The 26,241-nt window shown below is 40.4% G+C and overlaps 1 protein-coding gene across 3 annotated transcripts in view; it reads right to left on the bottom strand.

Moving 5' to 3' along the window:
• ANK1 (ankyrin 1) overlaps nucleotides 1–26,241 on the bottom strand; it is a 1,899,552-nt gene that overhangs the window by 601,317 nt on the left and 1,271,994 nt on the right. For all 3 annotated transcript variants that reach the window (XM_044082993.1, XM_044082990.1, XM_044082992.1), the window contains 3 exons: nucleotides 22,315–22,543; nucleotides 15,177–15,305; nucleotides 9,158–9,277 (listed from right to left, as the gene is read on the bottom strand). In XM_044082993.1, the coding sequence (XP_043938928.1) occupies nucleotides 9,158–9,277; nucleotides 15,177–15,305; nucleotides 22,315–22,543 (478 nt within the window). The remainder of the gene's footprint in view (nucleotides 1–9,157; nucleotides 9,278–15,176; nucleotides 15,306–22,314; nucleotides 22,544–26,241) is intronic.

The raw sequence follows: 26,241 nt of genomic DNA, 5'->3' as shown, positions 1-26,241 counted from the left end.
GGGGTTTTGAAAATAGATTAGAAGAGAGGTATGGAGATTTGCTACAGTTAGATTGAATTATGCCTCTGGTCAGACTGAAATTGTAGCAAAGACGTTCATTAAGAGGGCATTACTTTTGGAGTTCTGAGTCTTATTCCTGGACAGGTATATGCATGCCTACCTTGGGGCATTGGTACTTTATCTTTGATACCATACTTTTATTTTATTTTACTTATTTATTTGTTTACATCTTGTACTAGGTTAGTCCCACTACACCAGCAGTCACATTACAAGCAAAACCCAAAGTGGTATTCATACTAACTGAGGGAAATTTGGTGTGGACACTGGGAAAATCCCCCTACTCTTTTTGCTAAGTGCTGTGAGATCTTTTGCATCCACCTGACCTCCCACATGCTCAGGTAGATGAAGTTCTAGTTTAACACCACATCCCAAAAATCCCACGTTACTTGGCTACAGTATCTGAATTCAAGAATTGAGAAATAATCCAAATTACTGATCCGGGAATAGAACTCATAGTGTTCTGATCATCCAGAAGCAAAGCAAGGACGCTACCTGCTAAGAATTTGATGCAGAAACCCTAGGAGGCATTCCAGAAAAGTAAAAACATTTCAGCTCTTTACTGTTTTTGTTACTCTGTCTGTCCTATGCTGTTTACAGCAATGTTAATGTTTTGCTAAGTCTAACAGGTGTTGTAGATGACATAGCTATACGTTGGTTCACACAAAGACATGCTTGGGAAATATATGCCCATTGCTTTTGAAATAATGAGATAGGTAGCTGGCAAGGAGAAAAGAAGATATAAAAGCTGTTGGTATATGACAGAAAGTTTCATATTTGCAACATTTTTTTCACCACTAGGGATAGCCGAGTCAATTATTTAATAATGGGCAACACAAAAGCTGCTCAAAATTTTGGAAATAAAGCATTTAGGTACTGTATGCAATGTTATGGCATGTTTTAAGGGATGGAAATTGTCCACAGCAACTAAGAAGGTTCTGAATGGAAAACAAACAATGGTATCTGAAATGTGCAAAAATTTCATGTATTTACCTATTTAACATAACAAAGCTTAGAGGCACGATTCATTGGTTGACCATTTGGACAATTTGTCCATCTCTTTCAACTTTCTGGTTTAAAAGACCACATCTGCGCTTGTTTCCCATCTTTCCTGTAACTAACCTACTGGGTAGCACTAGAAAGCCTTAAACAGATACAAGCCTTCTAGCTTAGGAGAGATTAAGTATCAGTTTTCTGTACTTTCTTGCTGTGCTTAACTGTTTTCCGCCTAAACGCAGATTTTCCAGCATTTATTGTGATTTAAAAGCTTGCTTTTTTCACATAGTGTACTTATTTGACTGCCTGCACTTTTAAAAAGTTTTTTGTTTAAATAATTTGTTTAACTGTTGTAGGCTACACACTAAAGTATGATGGCCTTTTCTGATTGTTTGTAGTCGTTTAAAGCTGTTTTAAGTGTATTTTTTACTGTTTTTGTGTTATCTTTTTAAAAAAACAAAAACAAAAAAAATGTCCTTGTTTCCAGCCTTTCTAAGCTAGTATAGTCCAGTTTTCAGGCTAGTGCTGAATTCAGGGCTGTGATACTAGTTTCTGAGTTGCCCATACCTTACTTGGATAGAAGGAAGTTTCTCTGTTCACCTGTGAGAGAGGGGAACTTTGAGCAACCTATCTGTCCCTGGAGAAGTGGTTCAAGCCCAGAAGTTAGTAGTTTATTGGCCATTTTGGGCTAATTTCTATCTTTTTGATTTCCCTACTATAAAAACCGCGTTTGCACGGTTTTGCGCACCGGGCAGTGCCAGTTAGCTATGGTTAAATTATTCCCAGCTCCACTTCAGTTTTTCCCTTGAAACTAGTCTAACTATCAACCTAAGCACTCAAAAAGCATCTTACAGCCCAGCACCTGCTCAGACCTAATAGCAAGCACTAATATACACTGACACTGATTGCCCAGCAGGGCAAGGCTCTTTATTCACCCCTCACCAACCAAGCGACTAAGCAGCTCAACATGCTATTCAGGCATGACCAAAGGGCAAATTCTGGTGCACTCTACAGTCCAGCTGGTGAATCTGGGTATCCTGAGGCAATGTTATAACTGCCTCATGTACACAGACAACCCTCTCCTCCTACCACAAAACACTAACATATGCGAGAGATGCAATTATACAGCCAAACTGGAAGCTAAGCTGTCTCCACCCAAGACTGGAACAGACAGTCAAGAGGAGAAGGTTAACACTTGCACCACAACTCCAGCAGCACACAGACCTACTAAAACAGCACTGGCAAGAAATACACATAAATACACAAAACCATACTCGGAGGCTCTAAATAAAAACCTGCAAAAGCATCAGAGTCCTCCAAAGCAGACACTCAAACAACCTGCACTTCCCGTCACAAACCAAACACATAAAACACAAAATCAGTGTGCCACACAATCACAGCCGTTAAGGCGAAATAACATACCTAACACACTAGTAATAGGTGACTCTATAGTCAGGCACACTGACGTCCCACTCACTAGGCTGGATAAGCAGAAGGTTACTGTTAGCAGCCTGTCGGGAGCCAGAATCCACCACATAACACAAGCACTCAAGTCACTCCAGAACAAGTACAAATATGACTCTGTCATTGTTCATGTTGGTGTGAATGACTTGAGACGTACCTCCCTGGACTACATGAAAAGAGACATGGAAGAGCGCTCTGATCATGTAGCCCAGGCTGGTATGAACCTGACCCTGAGTAGCATCCTGCCTTCACCAAGAATGATACCTCAGTATAAAGAAAAAAATGATCAATTTCAACAATTGGCTAAGCTTCTGGTGTCATTCAAAGGGGATCCAGTGTCTGTCAGCCTGGGACGACATGCTCGACAAGCCTCGTTGCTTTGCAAGAGACGGCTTGCACCTGTCACCCCTAGGCTTTTGAATACTGGCCAAGGCTCTTGCTGCCCCCATAGTGCCTTTTTTAGGCAAGGCTCAAAAGTAAAACCCACCTCCATAAACAGCACAATTAACAAAAAACTGAGGGTTATGCTACTCAGCGCCAGGAGTTTAAATCTCAAAATGCACGTGCTCGAAGCACGCCTCAGTATGGAGAATGTCGACATCTGTGCAGTAACTGAAACCTGGTTCAAGGCTCCAGAGAGCACCCCAGCACTACCAGGCTACAACTCATTCCACACGTTTTGGCCACAGAACACAGACCAAAACACAAAAGGAGGGGGTGTATCCATATTCATCAAGGATACCTACACCTCCAGGTTAGTGGCGCAGCATGATACCTCTGAGATCATCCATGTGCAACTAACATCGGGCAAATCTGCAATGCAAATTGTAGCCTGCTACAGATCACCCTCCATGACCCAGGACCACCACTCCACCTTTCTGGAGACACTGGAAAACATGAAGGTCCTACCAAACACCCTGATATTGGGTGATTTCAATTATCCTACCATTCACTGGGAAAACTACTTGAGTACAAATTCCCAGGCCCAGCTCTTCCTGAAATTCATCAACTCAAATGCCCTGGATCAGCTGGTAGACTCCCCTACCAGAGGTGAAAACATATTGGACCTAGTCATCACCAACATTGGCGACAGGTGTTCCACACTGGAGGTCAACCCGTCACTGGTTAGATCAGACCATAAACTAATCACTCTGGATGTCCACACCCCACCACTACCCCCACCTAAGGAAACCACAGTAAAAAACTTTTCTAAAGCAAACTTCACCTTACTTAAGAAAGAGGTGGTAAGTTTCACAGCCCCCCACGCTAAAGGATAACGCTGCCCAAGATGCAGAAACCTTTACAAATGCACTCTATGAGCAGCTACAAGGATTCATGGGTCATGCCAACCCTAGCAAAACCACTCACTCCTCTAAGAGAAGGAAACCAGTTTGGTGGACCCCTGCAATAAACAGGCTATACGATAGGAGGAAACTATTTCAGAAAAAAGGAAAGACATCCCTGATCAGTATCAGTAAGAAACTGAGGTCCCTCATGAAATCATCCAAGGCTATATTCGAAAGAAAAATAGCCAAGGATTCAAAAGATAACCACAAAGCCTTCTTTAGTTATGTTAAGAATCTAAGTGGCAACTTGCAGATATGCACTGAACTAGTGCAAAATAAGACAAAATATACTGAACCTACTGATATTGCCAACATCCTGGCAGATAGATTCAGTGCAAACTTCACCCCCTCCTCACCTCCAAAAGGGCCCACAACAATACCGCAAGGCTATGGAGCGCATGATCATGGAACTCATTAACAAAGACATTGGGAACCTCCAAACACTTGACCCAACCCAGTTCAGTTTTGTTAAGGGCAGATCATGCCTACTAAACCCGGGTGACTTCTTCGAGACAGTCACCAAGGCCATATTCGAGGGAAAGGTGGTTCACACAGCCTACCTTGACCTCGCCAAGGCTTTCGACACCATTCCCCACTCAGGTATTACAGAAAAACTCACCAGCCTGAACATAAACCCCTACATCACGAGATGGGTTGCCAACTGGCTTACAGACAGAACTCACACGGTAAGAATAGCGGGCTCCAAGTCCGACTCTAAACCAGTCACAAGTGGTGTCCAGCAAGGCTTGGTCCTGGGACCCCTACTGTTCGGCATATACTTCTCAGAAGTACAGGCAAACACAGGAGGACTATGGCTAACCAAGTTTGCTGATGACTGCAAACTGGGAGCCATAATTGACTCTCCGGCTGACACGGACATCCTCCAAAAGGGCCTTACTGAGACGGACACCTGGTGTCAAAGTCATGGCCTCAAGCTAAATGCCAAAAAATGCATAGTCATCCCATTTGGGAAAAACAAAACACCCACGAATTACCACATAGGTGGCAGCCCCCTTAATACAGAAGAGGTAATAAGAGATCTGGGGACCCAGGTAGTAATCTTTCCTTTGACAATCATATTGCCAAAGTAGTTAGGAAATCCTTCTATGTGTCCCATCTAATTACTAAAGGGTTCACATCTAGAAATAAAGAGGTTATAGTGCCCCTCTACTCATCACTCATTAGACCCATCATAGAGTACAATGCCCCATTTGGGATGTACCTCACAAGACACTTCCAACAGCTGGAAAGACCAGAAAAGTACCTCACCAACAGGATTACTGGTCTCAAACATATGTCCTATGCAGCCCAAATGAAAAAACTCTGGCTGTACTCAGTGGCATATCGCTTACTCAGAGGTGATCTCTGCCTGACTTACAAAGCCATGTCCAACTCAGAATTGATGGACATGCTCCACCTAAAGAAATCCAAGTCACTGCGAGCCACGCGCTTTAGTGAGCTAAACCTCGCCACAACAATAAACAGAACATGCTGGAGGGATAGATTCCTGTCACAGAGACTCCCCATGCTTTGGAACAAAATTCCAAATTACATCAGGCAGAGCCCCTCACTAACACTCTTCAAGAGAAACCTTGACGAGTGGATGGGTAACAGAAAACATACCCCTGGAATCACTTCACTGGCTCTGCTTGACAGAGGATCAGTTAATTAATCAATGGGGCGGAGAAAGCCGACACACTCTGGCTAGGCTTATAAATGCCCTCGGGCAGATAGCCTAGTACCTACCTATGAACCTATGAAAAGCTGTTAAGATGATACCGAGTAACACAAAGGACAGACAGTTTGAGACGGTAATATTATTGAAGATTGAGCATTAATTTGGTTTCACTTAATGATAGAAATAAAGACCAACTCCTCAGATGCTCCAAGGCACTTTCTATGGCTTTAAAGTGCTGGACAGAAGGCACAGGGGTACAGTACTCTTTTGGCCTCTTGGGAATAATTTTTTACCTATGAGATATGTTTTTTTTTTTCCCAATAAGGAAATTATCATTCAGGAAAAGACAATAGGTTTAGAAGCAGGTATAGTACCTTTGTGTGACTACTCAAGATGTGACCTATCCTGCCTATAGAGACAACAGACTTCACACAGCACTAAAATGATACTTCTTGATAACATATAAAGTATCCCTCTACGGCTAGCCACTTGACAGCGTAAACATGTTGTCTAGGTGACATGATCACATTGACTAATCTTGATGTGACACACCAACCCCTTTATAAATGAGAAAAACAGGAAATGATGTTACAATTAATACATTCACCCTCACAACTGCTTTACTTGCTACTTGTGAATGTGAAGAATTAATAGTGAAAAAAAAACAATATTAGTGTAAACCAATTCCACAGTATACATATAATACTCAAATATAGAATCCCTGGGACTTCATACAATCTTAATGACTTGCGCTTCTCTGGCTATGCTTATGACTCTCTCCCTCTTACTCTTGCTCTTGACACATATGGAATTTGGGTCTACTTTGGAAGCTCAAAGTTTCAAAACTTTGAACTTCATATAGACAAAATCATAAGACTGAAGTTTTGAAACTTTGATTGGCTTAAATGGAGATCACCGTACAGTGTGGAATAGGATACTTATTGTTCTCTTCACTGTAGTGTGATTTTGGAGTTGGTATATTTAATTAGCAGGGGTGTGGTGGTGCAGAGGGGCTTGCCCCCCCCCCCATATAAATGTAAAAACAAACTGTTTTTATTTTTTTATTGAAGTTTTGAAGTTTCAAAACTTTGATCTTATGATCTCGACCATACAAAGTTCAAAGATTTGAAACTTTGAGCTTTCAAAGTAGATCCATGGAATCCATATAGTGCATCTTCTAATAAAGCAATAAAAATGTTGTTATTGTTAATCTGAAGAACATGACAGGTTAACTTCTTAATAATGGGCTTCATGGCAGCTTGGAACCAAAGCCAGCAGAATGCCAAACCACGTCTGCAGGAATGTTCAAGCTTTATTTTAAATAAGGATCATATGACCCAGCAAAGATTATTTAAGCATGTGATAGGCACTGCACAACTACATTCTGATGAAGTAATTTTTTTTTTGATGACATCATTTCAAGGAAACTAATATCATCCCACTACTTAAGAAAGCCACTCCCTCCAGCCCTAGCGACTAAAGACCAGTCGCTCTGACATCCACTCTTATGAAATGTTTTGAACGACTGATCAAAAAGCATCTTTCATCATGCCTACCTCCTGATTTTGACCCTCTACAGTTTGCGTACAGAGCTAACCGATCTAAGGCTAATGCCATATTGGTAAGCACTGCACATCTCCCTTGAGCATCTAGAGGGCAAAGACAATTATGTGAGGATGCTGTTCATAGACTTCAGCTCTGCATTTAATACGGTGGCACCAATGCAACTGATAGAAAAAGTGGCACATTTAGGAATCAGTAAACATCTCTATAAGTGGATCCGGGACTTCCTGACTGAGAGACCTCAGAGGGTGTGTTTGGGTAAGAGCACATTAAAGTGCATCACTATTAACACCAGGGTTCCACAGGGATGTGTTCTCAAGCCCATTGTTATTCACCACCCTGACCCACGACTGCTATACTAAGCACAAGTCCAACCATATCATCAAGTTTGCTGATAACACCACAGTCATGGGACTCATCACAAAGGAGGATGAAAGGGCATACAGAGAGGAGGTAGCATCTCTGATCAGTTGATATGAGGGGAACAACTTTGACCTGAATGTAAGTAAGACCAAAGAGATTATCATCGACTTAAGAAAAAGGAGAACAAGCCACCCAGTGCTCAGGATCAATGGTGAGAGTGTGGAGAGGGTTAAGAGTATGAAATTCCCGGATGAACACATATCAGAGGATCTCTCGTGGTTGGGAAACATCAGCCAACTGGTCAAGAAGGCACACCAATGCCTCCACTTTTTAAGAAGGCTGAAAAAAGCTAACCTACCTCTTCATATTCTCTCCACCTGCTATACAGGTGCAATAGAGAGCATCCCCACCTGCAACTTCACAGTATGGTTTGGATGCTGCAAAGTTACAGAAAAGAAGGCGGTACAAAGAGTGGTGAGGGCTGCAGAGAAGATAACAGGTTCCAGTCTTCCATCGATACAACATCTGTATTCTGTAAGAAGCATCTGAAATGACACCAAAATAATACAGGACAACATACATCCTGCACATGCACTGTTTAAACATCTGACATCGGGCAGGAGATATTGCAGTATCCACTGCAGGACTACAAGATTCAGTAACAGTTTCTACCCTACAGTGATTAAATTTCTGAACTCGGGCACCAGTCCCAGGGATCTGGACACAAGTAAATTTTTACTTATTTCTGCAATATATACTTAGATATATTCCAAGTAAGTGCAATATTTATTTATTATATCCATAATCAGTATTATTTAACTCACTCAAGTGCAATATTAGACAAATAACTTAGGCATTTCAATCTGTAGTATGTTTTGTACTACTTTAAGTAGGGTAGTTAGTTTAACTCAGGGGAGGGTATACTTTTCATATACGAGTGTTGGTAAATGTCTCTTTCTTGTGTGCATTGGGAGTAGTACTGTATTTGTTAGGTATGTTTATTCCTCTACTTGTATGTGTTGTTTCACTTTCTTTTTCTAATCTCAAGAATTGAGCTGGTACATGAAATTTCATTTAGCCTACACACGTAGTTCTAAATGAGAATAAAGTTTACTTTGACTTTGATGCTGAAACAAAAGCTCTTAATCCTTCTTTGAAATAAAAGTATTCTTACTGTGTGGTATGGCATTCTGTTAGCTTTGGTTCCTTTTTTCATTTTTAGAAGCATGCTCTCAACTAGAAAGTGTATTTTTTTTATTCATGCCAATTTGTTGAATGTTAAATCACAGAATTACTAATGGGCAGTTTGTCAAATAATACTGAATAAATCTTTTACCAAATCAAATAGCTACATACAGCCATAAACTGTTTTTTTTTTTTTTTGTGGGGTACCATAGAGACAAGGAGAATTATTGGTACACCATTTACCCCTCCAGGCAAAAAATGAACTGTGCTTCAGTGATTCTGGAGTCAGAGACCTGTCTCATTCACTAATATTAATCAGGAAGGCAAGTACTGTTTTTGTGTAGTTGCTATATCAAGCAATGTCTGTACACAGGTGTCACTGCACTTTGTAGGTTTTAGACCTATATTTTAGATATGTTGCAGCAATCTTTCATTTGGAACTGTGTAATAAAAGTCATTGTAATACATTTCAAAAGATAGATGCCCCTGAAGTATTCCAACTTACCTTGACGCACGATGGCATTGTGATGTTCAGTAAACACAGAATGGGCTGGGCATCTTCGTACTTAAATGGCTTCCGGAAAAATGAGATGCTTCCTGTTGCTTCTTTACTGCTGTCTCTCACCTGGAATATATGAGGCAATTGATTAGATGACCACAAACAGAAGAAAAAACACTGTCAGTGGGTTACAACAACAATATTGTTACTGCAAACACTAAAGAGGTTTTGTGCCAAAGTTGACATTAACTCACTAAATGGACTGCCCAAGTTCTGAGTCAGTGTCCAGTGCACTTGCAAAAGTGTATCCAAGAGTTTTTTTTTTTTTTTAAACAAAGCTAGTACATAACGCTGCCACAAATATATGTAATCTAGTTCAGGAACTGAATGTTGTTTCAAGGCATGATAACGTTTTTTTCTATAATGTTAATATGAATTTTAATATGCATTTTACGTATAATTAATTATGTTTTGTTCAAAACAAACAATAGTGGAAACTATACTTTTCATTACTGCATGGTTAATATGCAATTATGAGTAAGTTCCATCACAATGCGTACACTTAGTATAATTCTATGAATCATGCACTATTTTGTGCTACCATTTTTTGAACTTTGGGTTATGCTTTCTGAGCTAATAACAAGCTTTCTCTCCAAACCTCTATTGCAAAATTAATAAATGGTTTTACTTGGCGGGTGGATTTCTGGGCTTCTAGACTCTTATGTTAATGTCTACAACTGATCAGTGTAACTTGTAAAGTATCTAACATTTTATTTTATTTATTTATTTAATTTGTTTACCGGGTAATGTCTGACTGGACATGAGGCCCATTTTCAGCGGAGGCCCGTGGAGAAAAGCTCCATACACACAGTAGAAACAAATTAGCAATACTGAACAGGCAAATTGACAAATATTAATATTCTTTACAATGTATAATGTACATCCAGTATAGTAATCTAGAAGACTAACACTAATTAACAAAATAAACATAAGTAATACAGTTTGAGATGAATTAATAGTAAAAAAGAGTATGAATTAATAGTAAAAAAACAGTATGATACATTTTGTCAAGATAAGGAAATGCAGTCTCCAAAACAGTTGTCAGATCAAGCAGTATTTGTATGTACAATATCTAACTGAAAGAGAGTGTTGGATCAAGTTAGCCTTCAGCAGATAATAATTGTAGCTATGGGTATGAGCTAGTTTAGGGAGGTGGGGAGGGAGAAGTAGGATGACTAGCCAGGAGTATGGCAGGAGCAGAGCCAGTGTTTTCTAGATGTTCCTTAAGGAGGTGTCTGAACTCATTAATGCTAGGGTTTTTTAGCTATAGGTTGAAGAGGCGTGTTCGGCAATTTTATAAGAGTAGAGTTCGATGCCTTGTGTGTTGTGGGGTTGAGTAATCTTTAACATTAGTTAGAGGATCTAAGTGATCTGGGATTTATGTTGGGTTGGATTAGGTTAGTGAGTGCCGGGCAGTCGTTTGATTGGTGAATTATTTTGTGGGCTATTAACATTTGGTTTAGTGTTAGAAGGTTTGGGAGTTCTAACCATCTGAGTTGTGAGAGTACTGAGCAGTGGTGGGTTCTGTACGGGTGGCCTGTAGCGAATTTAGCAATTTTGTTGTAGCAGGATTCTAGATTATTTAGGTCTGATTTACGTATGTTTGTAGATGCTTGATGGCCGTATAGGAGGGTGAAAAGTAGCTGTGTGTGGGCAGTGGCTAGTCTGGCACTTTCTGTAAGGTAGGGTTTGATTCTATATAGGGTGTCTAGTTTAGAGTGGCCTTTGTTGATGGTGAGGGAGTTGTAGTTATCAAACCTTAGGTTTTTATCAGTTGTGACACCTAGAAATTTGGTTTGGTTAGTGGGCTCTATTTTGGTTCCATTTGTGGAAAGGATTGAAAGTGGGGACTGACATGTTTTGGGTTTGTTATAATTGAAAACAACTTGATTTTGTTAGGGTTCAGTATGAGTTGATGGTTACAGAGGTAATTTTCCATATTTCTATATCCTGGAAAGAAATTTGCATTTTTGTTTGTAGATCCGGTGGGGGGGGGGGGGGGTAAAGGCCTGAACAGATAAGTGTGGACTCATTGGCGTACTGGACTATGGAGGCTAGTTGGGTTGCAGAGCTGAGGTTGTTAGTAAAAACTGTAAAGAGCAGGGGGTCAAGTATGGATCCTTGGGGTACTCCTACAGTGATAGGAAGAAGGGGGGACAGAGTGTTTTCCCATTTGATAGCTTGCTGATAGTTAGAGAGATAACTATGGAACCTGGACAGGGCAGATCTCTTGAGGCCATGGAATGATAGTTTGTTTAGTAGGATTTGGTGAGAAATGGTGTAAAAAGCTTTTGACATGTCAAGGAATATGGAGGAGACAATTTGCCTTTCATTTATGAGACCCTGGATGGTGTTTGTAAAAGACAGTAGGGCAGTGCTGGTACTATGTCTTGGCCTAAAGCCATGTTGATTGGGGGAGAAGAGGTTGTGATTGAGGGGGTGGGTGAGGAGTTGGAAGTGAATGCATTTTTCTAAGAGTTTAGCTAGAGGGAAGAAGATGGCTATGGGACGGTAGTTTGTTAGCATTTTAGAGGGGCCACCTTTGTGTAGGGGAATGATGTGAGATATTTTACTTAGATAGGGGACGTATTGTTCAGAGATTGAGTGGCTGATCAAGATTGATATGGGATAGACTATTGAGGGGGTGGCAATTTTAAGGAATTCATTTGGTAGTTGATCTGCAGTTAGACAGCAAGGTCTGAGCTTGGACAGGAGTGATTTTATGTAGTTAGTTTGGATTGTGGTAAAACAGAAGGGGCTGGAGGAATCAGAAGAGGGAGAGGGTACAGTGAGAGGTTGATTAGTCTGATTACCAAGAAGTGATGTGATTGAGTTAATAAAGTGGGTATTAAATTGTGTAGCTATTGGGTGTGTTACAGTGGAGGTGGCTGGTGGTGGTGGGCGGGGGGGGGGGGGGTTGGGGTATACCCTGGGTTGAGAAGATTGTTAATGTTTTGCCAAAAATTTTTGGGGTTGTTTTGGTGGGTTTGTTGACAAGATAGGAAGTAATTTTGCTTGTCTGATTTTTATCTGTTTCTCAGCCTAGTTTTGGAGCTGTTAATATGTCGTGAGGTTTGTTTTTATTTTTGATGGTGTGGTAAGCGGATCATGCCCTGTCTCTTTGTTTCATCAGTGCTGTGGTATCTTTAGTTAGCCATGGTTAGTACCTAGTTTTTGTTCTTATTTGTCTTGCGGGTACTTGATTATTTAGTATTTGAAGAAAAGTACTGTTGAAGTACAGAACAGTGGGGACCAGTTACAAGAAGGCTGAAAGTGGAGGGGGAGAACGTTTTCTTGTTTCGGACAAATTTATATATTGTGTTAGTTTGTGTCTGAACTCATTTTCTGTACAGGAAGGTAGGTGAGTGATCACTGAGGGAGTCTGGAAGGCAGCCTGCTAAGTAACCTAGGTTAGGCTTGTTGGTCAGTATCCAGTCTAGATTGGGCTACTTTTTTGAGTGTTTATCTAACCTGGTTGGACAGGATATGGTTTGGGTGAAATTGAAGAGGTTTAGGAAGTTGGAGGGGTTGTTGGAGTTGCAGGAGTACCAATCCAGGTTGAAGTCACATAGGATAACGGTTTCCTGGTTAAAATTAGATGATGCCCAGGAAAGAAGATTTTCAATTATGGGTAGGTTACTGCCAGGGGAGAGATAGGCAGTTATGATAACAATAGTTTTGTTAGGGTTTATTACTAGGCATGTTGTTAGAATTTTGGAGTTCGGTAGGTCAGGAGGGGCAGAGTTTAATAGTTCAAGTTTGAGTGTGTCTTTATACATAATGGTGACACCACTGCCCCTTTTGTTTGGTCTGTCTAATCTTATTATGTTATATCCATTTGTAATTATTTCTTTGTCTTTAATGTGAGGCTTTAGCCAGGTATCTGTTATTGCTGCAATGTCTGGTAAGCAGAAGTTAAGGGTTGCATGGAATTCAGTAATTTTATTTACGATACTACGGAGGTTAAAGTTTATAAAGACTAGGTAAGAGTTGTTGGTTTTTGGAAATGGGGGGAGAGGGTGCTGATTAGTAGTATAGTGGCTAGAGGTTGGTGTAGGGCTAGGAGGGGAAATAGCTGGGCAAGGAAGGGTGTAGTTGTGTGGCCCTGGGTTGGGGTGGATGTCAGATTGGAGCTTAATTTGTCTTATATTGTACAGAAGGAGTTGTCAGTTTTTATTGGTTAGTTTTACATATCTGAAAGCTGAGGGATAAGTACAGTGAGTGGGCACTTGCTCAAAAAGTAGGAGGAGAAAGGGAGGTGTGTTGTAGAGATGTGAGCTAATGTCAGCATATGTGTGGGTGTGATTGTTGGTGAAGGATAGAGGACGGGTAGGTGAGTGTAGGTGATTGATGGTACATGAGTAGAGGGGGGTGGAGTTATGCAAAAGGTAGAGAAGGTGGAGTATAAGTGTACTGGTTAGCAGTGAGATGAACAGAGACATAGTGGATGCCTGTAGTGGTGTTGTGTGGAGCTGCGGGGGAGGAAACTATGGCAGGAGGTGAATTGGCTGGTGGTAGAAGGGGTGTGGTTTGGTTAGGTATAAATGTAATAAAAAAGGGGCTGGGTGGGAATAGGTATAGGGTAGAGGAGTGGAGTGAGCCTGAGGGCGAATGGAGTGGGTTTGGCCGAGGTGGAAGAGGCGCAAAATTACTTTTTGGGGGGAAAGAAAGCAATCAGTTAGACTTAACTATGGAGGGTATTCTACAGGTAAGAGTGCACATGAGCAGTAGATGCAGTTAATACAATATGCCAATCACATGATTACTGTTCTTTTAATCCATCATTTTTTAATTCCTATCCACTAAGATTCTTGTATATGTGACTCCTGAAATAGATCCATTTGTACTGGGCTACTGTAGAACAAATTGAGAAACAAGTCTTTGGTTATAGAAAGAATACTCTTTCAATCTAGGATACAAATTTATTACTATTCAAATTATTTAGAACAAAACCTGTTAATTGTGAAGGATATTACTAAACAAGTCACAATAATATAGGCACTAATTGATAACTTTGACAGATGCTGTCATCAGGGTACCCTCAAAACCAAAATTATAAACAACACTGGGCAATAATAATGATTTTAAATAGAATCTTTATTAAACATGTAACCAAATCATCTTATGCACTCCCAATAAGACTTTCCAACAAAAATATAGTCATTAAATACATTTTCCAAAGGAACCTTTATCACCTATGCCCAAACACAAAGAAAGAACAAATAAAGCTGCTCTGCTAAGGCCAACCTGGCCTAAATTGTCACTGCTAGCTTTATAGACATTCAACTAGTTATGAAACCTCATAACTTTATGTATACTAAAAGTAGGCAAAAGATGCAACCTTAAAACGAAGTACACAACCATCTTAGCCAAGAATAAAGCATAGAAGCAATATTCCACTTGTAAAGTCAAGAATTAATAGCTTGAATTTCACAAATGCAAAAAAAAAAATTGATCATCAGGAATCCTACAAAAAAACTTGTATGCAGGAAGGCAATCTTTCCTACACCCCAGAGTAAAAGGTTTAGTCCTCCAAATCCCACCACTTAATTATTATCACCACTACAAGGTCACACATTCCCCAAAAAGTGGGATTGTCCCTTTTAGAAGTCTATGCGATCTCATGGCTTATGCTTGTGAAAAAAATGACATGACCGATGACTTTGCACAAAGACCTAAGGACACATATCTACATCAGGTTTAGTACAAGAAACAGTTAAGCCCAAAGGCAGATCCCCATTCTTGAAGCTGGGATATTTCTTCCCAGATGAACTACCAGGTTACAATAACATTGATTAATTAATTAATTTAAATAATTAATCAATCAATTAATTGATTATTTAATATAAGGAGGCCTTTACTGTGTCCCTGATATGCATGAATTTGGTAACAGTAAGACTGTTACTCTTGAATTCTCCTAGTTATAATATAATGCCTGCAGCAATGTTTATCATTTATGTCTTACCTTTACAGGGACGGTGAGTCTGTTTTCCCGGAAGGCTTGGAAGTTAAAGTTATTTTGCTGTTGTGTTGCTTTTCTCACAGGGATGAGATTCCCAGAAATTTCAGCATGCAGAGGTGTTCCTTCCACCACCTATCAGGAAGAAAGAAAAAAGAAATGATAGGCAAATATGGGAGAACAAAGTAGTCCCCTTTCCAAACACCCCTCCAAACTGACAACAAGAGTCAACACACAACACCTTGCATTTTCCTGTCTAGCACTATAAATAACAATGAATTTAGTGAAAAGAAACAGTGGAACTACATATAAACACAAGGTTAAAAATGTAGACATAAAGGCAAACTAGATCTGGCAGTTGGTTGTGGAGACTTAAAGTACTTGCTTGCCCATTAATATTAAGGTTCAGTGTTTGACTCTAAGCAGAGTCACATAAATAGATAGGCCTCTAAACTGGGACATCACACACACACACACACACACACACACACACACACACACACACACACACACACACACACACACACACACACCTATCTCCGTCTGTGCACTCACTCACCAGAACAGATCTGTGCTATGACTGTATCTCCCCAATCCTATTGCTCTGTATATCCAGCTACAGTAAAGTTACTAGCTTCTAAATTTCCTACATTTAGTGGTTTTAGGACTTTGTCCCTTTGTCCTTACAAGGAGGTTCCTAGGGCTTATGGAAAGGAAGTACTCCAGCAAGGTCTTAATGCTAGTTGTGATAGCAGATCTCTCTGTCTTTTTTTTTTTGTTTTTTTTGGGGGGATGTGGAGTCCCCCAGCAAACATTGGTCTCCCCATGCAACACTGGCCCAAGGCAGCTGCCTAGGTCACCTAGTGCTGGATTCAGCCCTGGCCACAAAACACAGAACATTACACAAAATCACAGGCTCAAACATATACAGATGGACTAAGAAAAGTTGCAATATTTGCAACTTAAGCTCTTTAAGAAACCAGTAGGAAGCAGGGGCATTGGCCTGTTTGGCAGCAATGAGGAGATGGATGAAAATGGAATACAGTGACAGTGGATGATACAGTATTAACTCTTTGCTGATGGGAAGCAATGAATTGTACTACATTCCAGAAACCATAATAAAGAAGCCTAGTGGAAATGAAGCATATGCTGCTGCCAACTGACATTTTTGAATCCACCTAGCACAAAATGTTTAGCATTCTGATGGATAATATAAGTGTCACACCTACTGCCAAAAATACATTCCAATCCATCAACCCTAGAGGTTCTGAATCCAAGCCAGCCCTAAGCTTGCTGCTGTGTTCCCTTAAATGTCTCACTGCACTGATTTAAAACTAAATCAGTTGCCCAACTGTTTGCAGAATATTACAACAGATACAGTCCCAGGTGAACCAATATATGACAAAGACATACTGACAGCAATGACTTTTGGTACAAGAGAGTACAACAGCACTATTTGAGCCCCCCCCCCATCTTCCTTCCATATGCACGCCATGATCCAACACTTCTTTACTGACCTTGACTAATCTAAGACACTGATCAAATAGCAGCTACCATTCCTCCTTGGTCTCACTCTGCCTGCTATGTTTCCCACTCATCTGGCTCCATCAGGGGCTAAGTACCATCTTGTGTGTATCCCCTGCCCTTTACCTCCAACCATGATATCCAGACATGACTGTCCCATTTGGTAGTGCACATATAGTTAAGTGCCCATACTGTGTACAATCCCTGTGTATGTACTGCACTTCATTAGGCTTAGACTGGAAGTACAATACCATTATTGCTTTGGTAGGTGGCCATTCTGACCACATAGAGGAATTCTTCTGGGAGTAACTTTCTTCCATTCCCAGGCAGTTAGGTTGTGATGTGCACATCATTTTTACAAGTAGATTGTATATCACCAGGCTGGTGTGAGATAGTCCACTGTAACACCCTTCCCAAAAAAAAAAAAAAAAAAAAAAAATCCAGCAGAAATTGAAAAAGGAGAAAAATTGATGAAAGGCATACACTTACAGGAGACAACGAGAGTGAGAAGCAGAGAAGAAATAACTTGAGGGCTCAGAAAACATGGATCTGTAGGAGCAATGGAACAACACAGACTGGATTTATATGGAGATGGACAGGACGAAACCTGGATGGGAAGGAAGCTATACATTAATCGTGCATCAGTGTGTGGCATACTAATGGTGGGCAAAGACTTTTTATAGGAGGGTGGAGAAGGTGGAATGAGCAGGAAGATTTGAAGAAGTATGGCCATTGGTAATGACTGAGGATGAGACACCATCCTGAAACATCATGAGTGCGGAGGCTCCATCAGGGGGATTGCCAAGACATTTTGTGCAACACATTGAGAGCAAACAATAGAAATAAATGTTTGCATGCGGTCAGCATGGAGAAGTATTTCTTTGCGGCTTCTACTCCATCATTTATGTCTGTTAATGTGGGGCAGGCCAAAAATATGAAGCAAGTCTGGGGCATTCTCTGAAGTCAGGGACATTTCAGAAGTACAACATAGAAGGATCCACTCCTCTCTGTGCCAAATAAAATCTCTTGTAAAGCTTACAAAGTAACTTAAATTAAAGCTGGGCCAAAAAATAAATATGAGGCCATATGCATAAGAAATGATGAAGAAAATCAAACCAACGCAAGAAGGCTATACCGTACCAAATTACTTGATATTCGGTCAAAAAATAAAGTTACAATAATACTACTACTCCTTGGCTAGCTGTAATTATTACAAAATCAAGTGACCTTTCTGTTTTCCATCACATCCTTCTTAACCATTGTTTATTTTTCCAGTATATTAAATTTGTGTTGATTCAGTGATGACATATTTCAGACACAGCCCAGGGCATTCAATAGAATACAGTATAGGAGATGAAAGGTCTACATTTCAAAAAGACGTAAGCAGGTAAAAGGTTCATAAAAGTATCAACCAATGAAAGTAATAAAATGTTTCATTGCACCTATTAGTATAGTGATAATTAGCATTGTTTTTTCCACTTATCCTTTGTCCTTGATGACATTTTGTCTCGGGATCTCCGACAGCATATGAAGTAACTTTTCAAAAATACCATCTGTGATGAGAAGCATTTTCAGACCAGGCTTGTATTCCGACAGTATACAGTGCCAGCACCATCTTCTTTGGTGTGCATTTAAGTCCTTAAGAGAAGAATATGCGAGTCAGACAGTGAATCAGGTTTATGTGAGTCAGTGAGTGAATCAGGTTTAGGTTTAAAATTGACAATGTGAGAGTGCCTAGGCAGCTAACCCAGCCACTGGGGATGCACAAGCCACTGCATTTCTTTGTGCCGGTCCCAAGCCCGGATAAATGGGGAGGGTTGTGTCAAGAAGGGAATCCGACATAAAATTTTGCCAAATCATACATGCAGACAACAGTACAGATATACATACCGGATCGGCCGAGGCCCAGGTTAACAACGACTGCCACCAGTACTGTTGGCCAACAGGGTGCTGGTGGAAATTGGGCTTCTGCTGGCCGAAGGAGGAGAAGAGCGGGAAGGCATGCCCGAAGGCAGGTAAAGACTAGGACTGTGATAGTGAAGGTCGGAACTTTGAATGTTGGCAGTATGACTGGTATAGGGAGAGAGCTAGCTGATATGATGGACCGAAGGAAGGTTGGTATATTGTGTGTGCAAGAGACCAGATGGAAGGGGAGCAAGGCTAGGTGTATCAGAGGCGGTTTCAAATTGTTTTATCATGGTGTGGATGGGAGAAGAAATGGCATAGGCATTATCCTGAAGGAACAGTATGCTAACAGTGTTTTGGAGGTGAAAAGAGTGTCGGATAGAGTGATGTTTATGAAGCTGGAAATTGATGGTGTAATGATGAATGCTGTTAGTGCATATGCTCCACAAGTTGGGTGTGCGAAGGATGAGAAAGAAAAATTTTGGAGTGTGTTGGATGAAGTGGTGATGACTGTACCCAAGGGTGAGAGACTGGTGATTGGAGCAGATTTCAATGGGCATGTTGGTGAAGGGAACAGAGGGGATGAGGAAATGAAGGGTAGGTATGGTGTTAAACAAAGGAATGCAGAAGGTCAGATGGTAGTGGATTTTGCGAAAAAGATGGACATGGCTGTGATGAATATGTATTTTAACAAGAGGGAGGAGCATAGGGTGACATACAAGAGTGGAGGAAGATGCACACGGGTGGATTATATCTTATGCAGAAGGGCCAGTCTGAAGGAGATTGGAGACTGTAAAGTGATGGCAGGGGAAAGTGTAGTTAGGCAGCATAGGATGGTGGTTTGTAGGATGACATTGGTAATCAAGAAGAGGAGGAAGAGTGTGAGGGCAGCATCAAGGATAAAATGGTGGAAATTGAAAAAGGGTAATTGTGAGGTGATGTTCAGGGAAGAGTTAAGACAGGTACTGGGTGGCAGTGAAGAGTTATCGAATGGCTGGGTAACTACAGCAGAGCTAGTAAGAGAGATGGCTAGAAAGGTGCTTGATATGACATCTGGAAGGAGGACAAGGAGACCTGGTGGTGGAATGAAGAAATACAGGAGTGTATACAGAGAAAGAGGCTGGCGAAGAAGAAGTGGGATTGTCAGAGAGATGAAGAAAGTAGACAAGAGTATAAGGAGATGAGGTACGTGGCAAAGGCTAAGCATAAGGTGTGTGAAGAGTTGTATAAAAGGTTGGACACTAAGGAGGGAGAAAAGAACCTGTACCGATTGGCTAGACAGAGGGACTGAGCTAGTAAAGATGTGCAGCAGGTAAGGGTGATAAAGGATAATGAGGGAAATGTACTCACAAGCGAGGAGAGTGTGTTGAGCAGATGGAAAAAGTACTTTGAGGGGTTGATGAATGAAGAGAATGAGAGGGAGAGAAGGTTGGATGATGTGCGGATAGTGAATCATGAAGTGCAGTGGATTAGCAAGGAGGAAGTAAGGACAGCTATGAAGAGGATGAAGAATGGAACTGCTGTTGGTCCAGATGACATACCTGTGGAAGCATGGAGGTGTTTATGTGAAATGGCAGTGGAGTTTTTAACTAGATTGTTTAATGAAATCTTGGAAACTGAGAGGATGCCTGAGGAATGTAGAAAAAGTGTTTTGATACCGATTTTTAAGAATAAGGGTGATGTGCAGAGCTGTAATAACTACAGAGGGATTAAACTGATCAGTCACAGCATGAAGTTATGGGAAAGAGTAGTGGAAGATAGGTTAAGAAGGGAGGTGATGATTAGTGATCAGCACTATGGTTTCATGCTAGGAAACAGCACTACACATGCGATGTTTGCTTGAGAGTGTTGATGGAGAAGTACAGAGAAGGTCAGAAGGAGTTGCATTGTGTGTTTGTGGATTTGGAGAAAGCATATGACAGAGTGCCTAGAGAGGAGTTGTGATATTGTATGAGGAAGTCGGGAGTGTCAGAGAAGTATGTAAGAGTGGTACAGGATATGTACGAGGGTAGTGTGGCAGCGATGAGGTCTGCGGTGGGAGTGACGGATGCGTTTAAGGTGAAGATGGGATTACATCAAGGATCAGCTCTGAGCTCTTCCTTATTTGCAATGGTGATGGACAGGTTGACAGACGAGATCAGACAGGAGTCCCCGTGGACTATGATGTGTGCAGATGACACTGTGATCTGTAGTGAGAGTAGGGAACAGGTGGAGTAGACCCTGGAGAGGTGGAGATGTGCTCTAGAGAGAAGTGTAATGAAGGTCAGCAGGACTAAGACATAATATATGTGTGTGAATGAGAGGGAGGATAGAGGAATGGTGAGGATGCAGGGAGCAGAGGTGGTGAAGGTGGGTGAGTTTAAATACTTGGGCTCAACAGTTCAGAGTAATGGTGAGTGTGGAAGAGAGGTGAAGAAGAGAGTACAGGCAGGATGGAGTGGGTGGAGAATAGTGTCAGGAGTGATTTGTGACAGACGAGTACCAGTAAGAGTGAAAGGGAAGGTTTATAAGAGGGTAGTGAGACCAGCTATGTAATATGGGTTGGAGACAGTGGCATTGACAAAAAGGCAGGAGTCAGAGCTTAAGTGGCATAGTTGAAGATGTTAACATTTGCACTAGGTGTGATGAGGATGGACAGGATTAGGAATAAGTATATTATTGGGTCAGCCCAGGTTGGAAGGTTTGGAGACAAAACCAGAGAGGCAAGATTACGTTGGTTTGGACATGTGCTGAGGAGGGATGCAGAGTATATTGGGAAAAAGATGCTAAGGATGAAGCTGCCAGGTAACAGGAAAAGAGGAAGGCCTAAGATAAGGTTTATGGATGTGGAGAGAGAGGACATGCAGGTGGTTGGTGTGACAGAGCAAGATGCAGAGGACAGGAAGAAATGGAAACAGTTGATCTGCTGTGGCGACCCCCAACGGGAGCAGCCGAAAGAAGAAGGAGTGCCTAGGCAGCTCTGGAGATGAAGCAATTTTGTGCTTTCACTCTGCAGAATGGCTCTTCTATATAATGAATTTTATGATTATCCCAGATTTGCTTTTATGAAAGAATACTCATTCATCCAGCCATCCACCCACATCCCCTTTTTTCATATTTTTTTACACATGAAATCAGGATGTCATTTTAGCAGTGAAAATCATCTAGCGTCAAGGTTCACACCATTGTGTGGTTAGTCCTTCTGTGGTTGTTCTTCCATACCAGGCATACATACTCACACTCACACCTACGATCAATTTAGAGTGCCCAGTTCAGCTACTGCATGCCTTTACAATGTGGGAGGAAACTGGATCACCAAGAGAAAACCCACACGAACACAGAGAGGAGATGCAGACTCCACAGAGAAGGCACCCCAGCTGAGAACTGAACCACAGAACCTGTTGTTGTGGAGCAACAACACTACCTGTGCCATCCCGAAAGAATATTGATACTGTGGTCTGTTACAAGCTCTTACAAATCCAGATGAAAATGATGCTAATCATACCAAACAAAACATCCTATGGTTTTATTTGAAAGTGCAGGTTATTTAACATTAACTGGTATATAAATTGGACGTGCAGACATTAGTTATGTGGTTCTTCAAGACCATGCATAATTTCGTCTAAAGGAAAATGGCACTGTTCCAGGTCAAGGTTTAAGAGATTTTCAACCTGGCTGCAAACTGTTTGGCATGGTTGCAGAACCATTCCATTAACTGAATAAATTATCATTGTACCTCAATATCCCGGCTCCTAGCTACTTCTGTGAAGTTTTCATGCTGCTCAAGTGTTTTTTCTACTTTGTCATCGGTCATACAGTAACATCGCAGGCGACCATCCCGAACATCGCTCATTTTGGCAAATACCACAAACTTGGCCATGTATGGTACTGCAGTGAGTTCTTTGTATAGCATAGTAGCAAAATTGACAGCCTCTGCTGTTCGAGGACAATCAGCAAGCCAAAATCTGGAAAAGAAGAGAGAGCAATTGAACAGTAATTTCTCATGGTTAATTATAATTAAGCAGTACCCAACAAAGCAGAAAAATACTCTCAGTAACTTTATTCGCAACCAAGATGACCCTTCTCTTATGCTAACCATTCCAGAATGGATTTTCCAGCTTGCCTTCATGCCTTATGTTTGCTTATTATACTGCAATTCTATGCTGGACATACGTTTTTGTTTTTAAGAGTCAATGCTAGTTACTCCGATATTTTCCTAATGATTTTTTTTCTATGATTCTCATTATTCTGCCAGAGATAATCTCACTTGTGTCCTTACATGTGAGGTAAACAAATGTTATGACTTTCCCTCCTCAATAAATGTTTCCAACCTCTCAAGGTGAATTTCTTGGCATCCATGTCTCAAACATATAATAATGTGGTTACAACTAGAGATCCAATCATAACACTCTATATTGTGGCGATTCTCGGAGTGAAATAATGAATTAAGCTGGGTAATCCATATCTGTTTTTGGGTTTTGTAAATATTTTACACATATGGTAATATATTTTCATTTTTTTCTGTACACAAACTAGTACTGGGCTTGAACAATCTATATTACTATAAAGGTCTTAAATTTGGGTTCCATATTTTCAGTTAATGGCTGTGCAGACTAACCTATAAGACACGTAATTACTTATTTAAGGGACATTTCAGTATAAACCTAGTGTTTGGTATTTGATTGTTTTGGTCTAATTCTGTCTGGAAGCGTGCTGTGATAGGATATCTTTGTACTGAGGGGACATTCACTATAAAAAGCAATGCAGGACAACAGTAAGCACTTAACTATAGTGTTTCCAAATTGAAACTGTGAGTATGCTGTATATATTATTTGAAGAATCCACATATTCAGATTCAGTATTAAGAGCCAAGAGATCCAGATGGCTAACCTATGGCATGTGATACTGTTTCAGCCAGTCGGGATTGTCTTTGTTATTGTGCTGACAATACTCTAGCTGCAAAAGTGGCAAAAATAAACATTCTATTACAATAACTGGCCTTCGTGAACAGAAACTATGAGCAACCCTTCACTCACCAATGCAATCTCCAAATGAAAAAGTCATATGGAAGTTGAGTGCACTATGATACTGGATAATTAAAACTGCTTAAGTTTAGAACTTTTGGAATCCAGCAGACCACAAGATATAATGTTTTGTCAAGGAAATGCACCCATATCCTTGAATAACACCACACATTTAATTGTGGTGTCTCTGAGGTAAGAATTAGTTCCACTATTCTCTTCCATTTGCAACATGCAGAATGATTTTTAGTCTATAAATGGCATCTAACATTACAAAGAATCATATTTAAAAGAATTTGAAAAACATAATACCAGTATCAGAAGACTGATATCATATCACACCTCTCAAAGTACATCAGTTAGTTTCCCTTACTAAGGCAGTAAAGAAGGGTCTTTTATCTTTAAAGGGTAGGTCAAGAACAGATAAACTTGTAACAAGATAACTGAGTGAGAACTATCATCCAGGTAAATTAGAAGAAGCAAATCAGCAACTGTACCCACAAGTTGCTGATTCCATCAATGTTTTGTCTACTTATGTGACAGACTAATTACACAGAGCCTTATGACCTCCTCTCAAAGGATGGTTTTGCTTACTTATGTGACAGACTACTTACAGAGCCTTACGACCCCCCCAAAGGATGATCCACATATACACTCTATGTACAACTTCTTTGTGCAGTTGACAATGTCATGCTGTGCTTACAGCCACAACAAACGTCAATCTTGTTAAAATAGTTCAGCATTAAATTACTGCTAATTTACCAAAACAAGCAAGAACAGAAAGATTCACTATGATGTCAGACATCCAGTAACTGATCCAATGTGATGTCAGATTATCATCACCATCAGATGTACTTTTTCATAGAATGGATTGGACTGTAAAGCTAATAGAAAATGTAGTTTTCACTTATTTGCCCAAAATGATCTGATATACTTCCATTTGGTATTTAAAATCTGTATTTACTTATGTTTTTGAAATATTTTAGTTTTGCATGCAAGTCCTCAATGGGTTACTGTTTCTTTAAATGTTTTCTAAACACAAGCTAACAATTACTGCTTTTTGAAGGTGTTTTTTCTGTCCTGAGTTACATCAGGATATGCTTAATTATAGACCCCACCAAAAAACATCAGTTCATGTATGAATTTGCACATGGTCTTTTCTCTGTATCCATGCTTTATATTGGATTTTTAGAGTTATATCACTTAATATACATACCCAAATTATCACTTGTTTTATGGTTTCTATTTTTTGGAATGAGTTGGCATCCTTACTCTCTATACACTGCTTGGCTTTTCAGGGTCTAGTAATACAGCTATATATAGTCTGTTACATGTAACTAGATGCTCCTACTGCCCTGGGCATTGGAGTCAGTCCCTTCTACTTATTTAGTTTATTAGACCAGCTGTGCCTGTGGCAAGGGACAACAGTCAGACTTTTCCTTCTGTAATGGCTGATGCTAAGTATGCAAGATGTCTTTTACTGAAGAGTGATATCCCATCTGTGATTCATGCTTTACTTTTCAAGTAACAAGGGAGTTATGTTGCCCAGGTTAATCCCAAATATCCCTCTCCCTGGTTACATCACAACTTAGACAAAGTTCTTGATGGAATTAGATTTGGTACTGCAACATCTGTGAAGAAACCATAACAGCTCTAGCAGTTAATACATATACCCTGTATGCCAGTCACTTCTGTTTGGCATGCTCATGGTATGCAGGTGGCTAAGAAGTTGGACAGGGTTATGGAGTTAACAGTTGGTTCTCCCATGTGCTGCAGAAATAATGCATATATTCTCAATGTGGTGCATAGTCTCAGCTAAATTATTTATTAAGCAGACTGGCTTACCTTCTCCTTCAAGTACAAAGGATTCTACTTTAATGACGACAACTACTTGTTAGCTAGTTTTACATCTTACAAGCTGGTGATCCTGTGGTATGACATGTATGGTAGCATTAGCTAATGATTATTCCTAGGTTGTAGGATCCATTAAATGATGATGACTGTGTCACATATGGTAGCATTAGCTAATGATTATTCCTAGGCTGTAGGATCCATTAAATGATGACTGTGTCACGTATGGTAGCATTAACTAATGATTATTCCTAGGTTGTAGGATCCATTAAATGATGGCTGTGTCACGTATGGTAGCATTAACTAATGATTATTCCTAGGTTGTAGGATCCATTAAATGATGACTGTGTCACATATGGTAGGATTAGCTAATGATTATTCCTAGGTTGTAGGATCCATTAAATGATGACAATCTGATGTTTTGAAGGGACATGTAAATGAGCTTGAATGGTCAGTACTTGGTGAACTTGTGGACTTAGAGTTTCTACATGTCCCACAGATAGACGTTTCAGTTCTATGGATTAATCAGGCCCTAACATGATAATTAAATGCTGTTGAATTAAGCCTGCCAATTCAACTTGTCATTTTATATTCCAGAGCTGTGGCACACTGAGTTTGAACAGTACTGGTACAGTACTGGTATTTCTTGCTATTCAAACGAGTACCAATGTATTTACCTTAGTAGGATACAATTTTGCTTTGGGGGGGTGGAAGGTTGCTTTGGGTATTTCATTTAATAATTTAGCTATTAGCTAGTTATATATAGTCATTTCGGGATTAGGTTCTGGGGA

The sequence above is a fragment of the Protopterus annectens genome, chromosome 9.part0 (genome assembly GCF_019279795.1).
Source record: "Protopterus annectens isolate FY-2018-M chromosome 9.part0, PAN1.0, whole genome shotgun sequence".
Taxonomy (NCBI): domain Eukaryota; kingdom Metazoa; phylum Chordata; order Ceratodontiformes; family Protopteridae; genus Protopterus; species Protopterus annectens.
This window is presented reverse-complemented; position numbering and strand designations above follow the sequence as displayed.